This window comes from Triticum aestivum, chromosome 4A, assembly GCF_018294505.1.
Source record: "Triticum aestivum cultivar Chinese Spring chromosome 4A, IWGSC CS RefSeq v2.1, whole genome shotgun sequence".
NCBI classification, from domain to species: Eukaryota; Viridiplantae; Streptophyta; class Magnoliopsida; order Poales; family Poaceae; genus Triticum; species Triticum aestivum.
Window position 1 is genome coordinate 11,264,883 of NC_057803.1, and position 3,266 is coordinate 11,268,148.

The following is a 3,266-nucleotide window of genomic DNA, read 5'->3' on the forward strand; positions in this document are numbered from 1 at the left end:
CTATGGCCCCCGGGTCTCTTTCTCATCATATCAATCTCCATCACTTTATTATTGCTTTGTTTTTACTTTGCCTTTTACTTTTCACTTTGCATCTCTATACCAAAAATACCAAAAAAATATTATTTATCATCTCTATCAGATCTCACTTTCGTAAGTGACCGTGAAGGGATTGACAACCCCTAAACGCGTTGGTTGCGTTGAGCTATTGTTTTGTGTAGGTACGAGGGACTCGCGCATAGCCTCCTACTGGATTGATACCTTGGTTCTCAAAAACCGAGGGAAATACTTACACTACTTTGCTGCATCATCCCTTTCTCTTCGGGGAAATCCAACGCAGTGCTCAAGAGATAGCACCTCACGGTTCCCGGATGTCCCTGCCTCCTGCCCGCGCGCCATCCTCATCAGATCCGACGAGATTCCTCGCCGCCACCGCTCTCCATGCCGCACGAGTCACCGCCGTTGTAAAAAGCCAGGCAGTTACAAAACTCTATTTTTTGAAACAAAGGCTCAGTTGCAGAAACACATGGACACATGGGGTGCTCTCGTCCATCAGATCAACAAAGGATCTGACGGACACGGAGCCGCGGACATGCCTGCGCGGTTGGCGGGCTGAAGGTAAGCTTTTCCCTTGATCTTTGGTGCAGAAGTGATATTAATGGTATGGGAAAAAAGCCTTAACTCGCGGAACAACGCTGCAAACCGCCCTCGTGCACACAAATAACTCTTTTTGAAATGGTAATATGTGTTTCATTTATATCATAGAGATTACAGTTTTACTAAAGCACATCTAGATGTGTAATAAGTATTGTACATCCAATTCATATAAATTATAAAAATTATAGTATTGCTAAAGCACATCTAATTGTGCCATGGTATCATTGATCTTACGTAAAGATTCATATGAGTATTTTTTTAATCTTTATACGTACTTGATTGAGTCATTTAGATGTGTAATAACTAGAGACACATCTAGATATGCTTAAACAGACTCTAAAAGATTATAATACAAACCACGTGCATACCGATTTGGAAACGGCAAAACGCTAGCCTGTGAACACAAATGACTCTGGTAACGAAGGCTAACAGAGGCTACGTGCACGATTCCAGTCGGTCCACGTATCACGCCCCAGTGCACACAAATGACTACCGAAAACCGAGCGAACCCAACAGCACTTCCCTCCACCACCACCACGAGACATAGATAACGCGCCAGCGACCATGCCGCCTCCGCCGTCCGCCCTCACCGCCTCCGCCGCGGCGTCCTCCTTCCTCCGCTCGCTGCCTCCTCCGAACCTCCCCGCCCACGCCACCCTCCGACCAAACCCATCCCTCAGACGCTCAGCAGGCCACTCCCGCGTGGTCGCGCGGGCCTCTGCGTCCGGCGCCGCCGGCGCCGAGGCCGAGACGGTGTTCTTCGACGGCGGCGCGCACTACGGCGACCTGGCGGCGAACCTCGTCCTCGGCCTGACCCTGCTGTGGTTGCCGCTGACCCTCGCCTCCGTGTCCCGCGCGCTCCTCCTCCGGTACCGCTTCACCTCCCGCCGCGTGACCGTCATCTCCGGGCTCTCCGGCGACGACCGCACGGACTTCCCCTACTCGTCGGTGAGGGAGGTGGTGGTCGTGCCGCGGTTCATCGGCGAGTGGGGCGACATCGTCATCACGCTCAAGGACGGCACCAAGGTCGACCTCCGGAGCGTGCCCAGGTTCCGCGAGGTCGCCGACTACTGCCGCAAAATGGCCGCCGCCGAGGGCGGGCTCGTGGCCCGGTGAGGGCGGCGAGCAAGGCATCTGCTGTGTTCAGCCGTGGAGAGATTTTCCTTTTTCTTGCTCGGTTGTTTGTCTGTTGTAAGTCGTGATGTGAAGACTGGAACTTCTGACGGAAGCTCGATCAGGAATACGAGCTGGTGTTCTTCATCTTGCTACTGTATTTTTAGATCATCCTTGCTACTGTGGTTACTACAGCTGCGAGTACCATTTTCTGCTGATATTTAAGACTCTTGTTTTGAGTAGGTTTGCTGAGCATTGTGAAGACTGGAAATTCTGAAGAAAGCTCGATCAGTAATATGAGCTGGTGTTCATCTTGCTACTGTGGTTTTCAGATCATTCTTGCTACTGTAATTACTACAACTTCAAGTATCATTTTCTGGAGATATTTAGGACTCTTGTTTGCAGTAGGAAGTACGAGTAAAAAACTGCTGCAGGTCTCGTATATCTCGTTTTTGCTACCAGGACGTGGCTGCGATTTGAAGATCTTGCCGAATGACAACAGGCGTGCATTGCCCTTCGTTCCCTGTTTCAGTCTCCGGAGTCATGTTGGTAGGCCTTTTGTGATCTACAGGCGTTAGCCCTGGGCCTGTTGATGTCGTCTGTAATATGTGCGATACTTGATTAGATGCTCCTAGTGCGGTTTTGGATGACAACAGGTTTTCGCCCCATGATTTGATGTTCCTGATGATAGGCACAGATAGTGGGTTTCCTGGTGTTGCTCTGAACTTGCTTTTCCTCTTTCCCTAGTCCTGCTAGTTTCAGTTCCTGAGACATTGTATTTCCGTTATGAAAGTAACGGAAAGGGGGGAAGCCGGTTCGAAAAAAGTAGGATTGGTGACCATCTCATGATGATCATTTGGAGGTGCCTGCATTCTTTCTATGAGAGAAAGAGGTGCCTGCGTTCAGAATGTTTTTGAAACCCCTGAGTTCAGAATTTCAGATACACGGGAAAGTGCCGTGGGCTATGGGAATGTCATCATCCATTGAGATTATATAAATGGGCCGGGCCATAAAACTGTGATCACAGAGAGAAATGGACTTCTGTTTTCTTGTTGAGCACCCGTCTCGTCTGTGTGTGCACTTCTTCCTTTTATGTCTCAAAAAAAAAACTTCTTCCTTTTTTTTCAAATGCAGACTTAGGTTTACCTATCTCAACAAACAATCAACAACTCAAAAAAAAAACTGTAAATAAGATACTCGTCTAAAACGTTTTTACAATCCATGACAGTGTAAAAAAAACGTCTTGTATTAAGTTACAAAAATAGTATCGACGAGCAGCAAATCAACTTTACTTCGCTTCGTTAAAACGAAGCGATCAATATTACCCTCGAAATACTCCCTCATTTCTAAATATAAGTATTTTTAGTGATTTCAATACAAACTACACATGGATATATATAGACATATTATAGAGTATAGTCTCGCTCATTTGCTTCATATATATTCTCTTATTGGAATCTCTAAACAGACTTATATTTAGAAACGAGACGAGTATATAA

The 3,266-nt window shown here is 47.1% G+C and overlaps 1 protein-coding gene across 1 annotated transcript; it reads left to right on the forward strand.

The window, feature by feature from the left end:
- The first annotated feature begins 1,142 nt into the window (after positions 1-1,142).
- Positions 1,143-2,086, forward strand: LOC123084767 (uncharacterized). Its single transcript, XM_044506270.1, has one exon. The coding sequence runs from the start codon at positions 1,219-1,221 to the stop codon at positions 1,768-1,770; it is 552 nt and encodes a 183-aa protein (XP_044362205.1). The 5' UTR covers positions 1,143-1,218; the 3' UTR covers positions 1,771-2,086.
- The last annotated feature ends 1,180 nt before the right edge of the window (positions 2,087-3,266 follow it).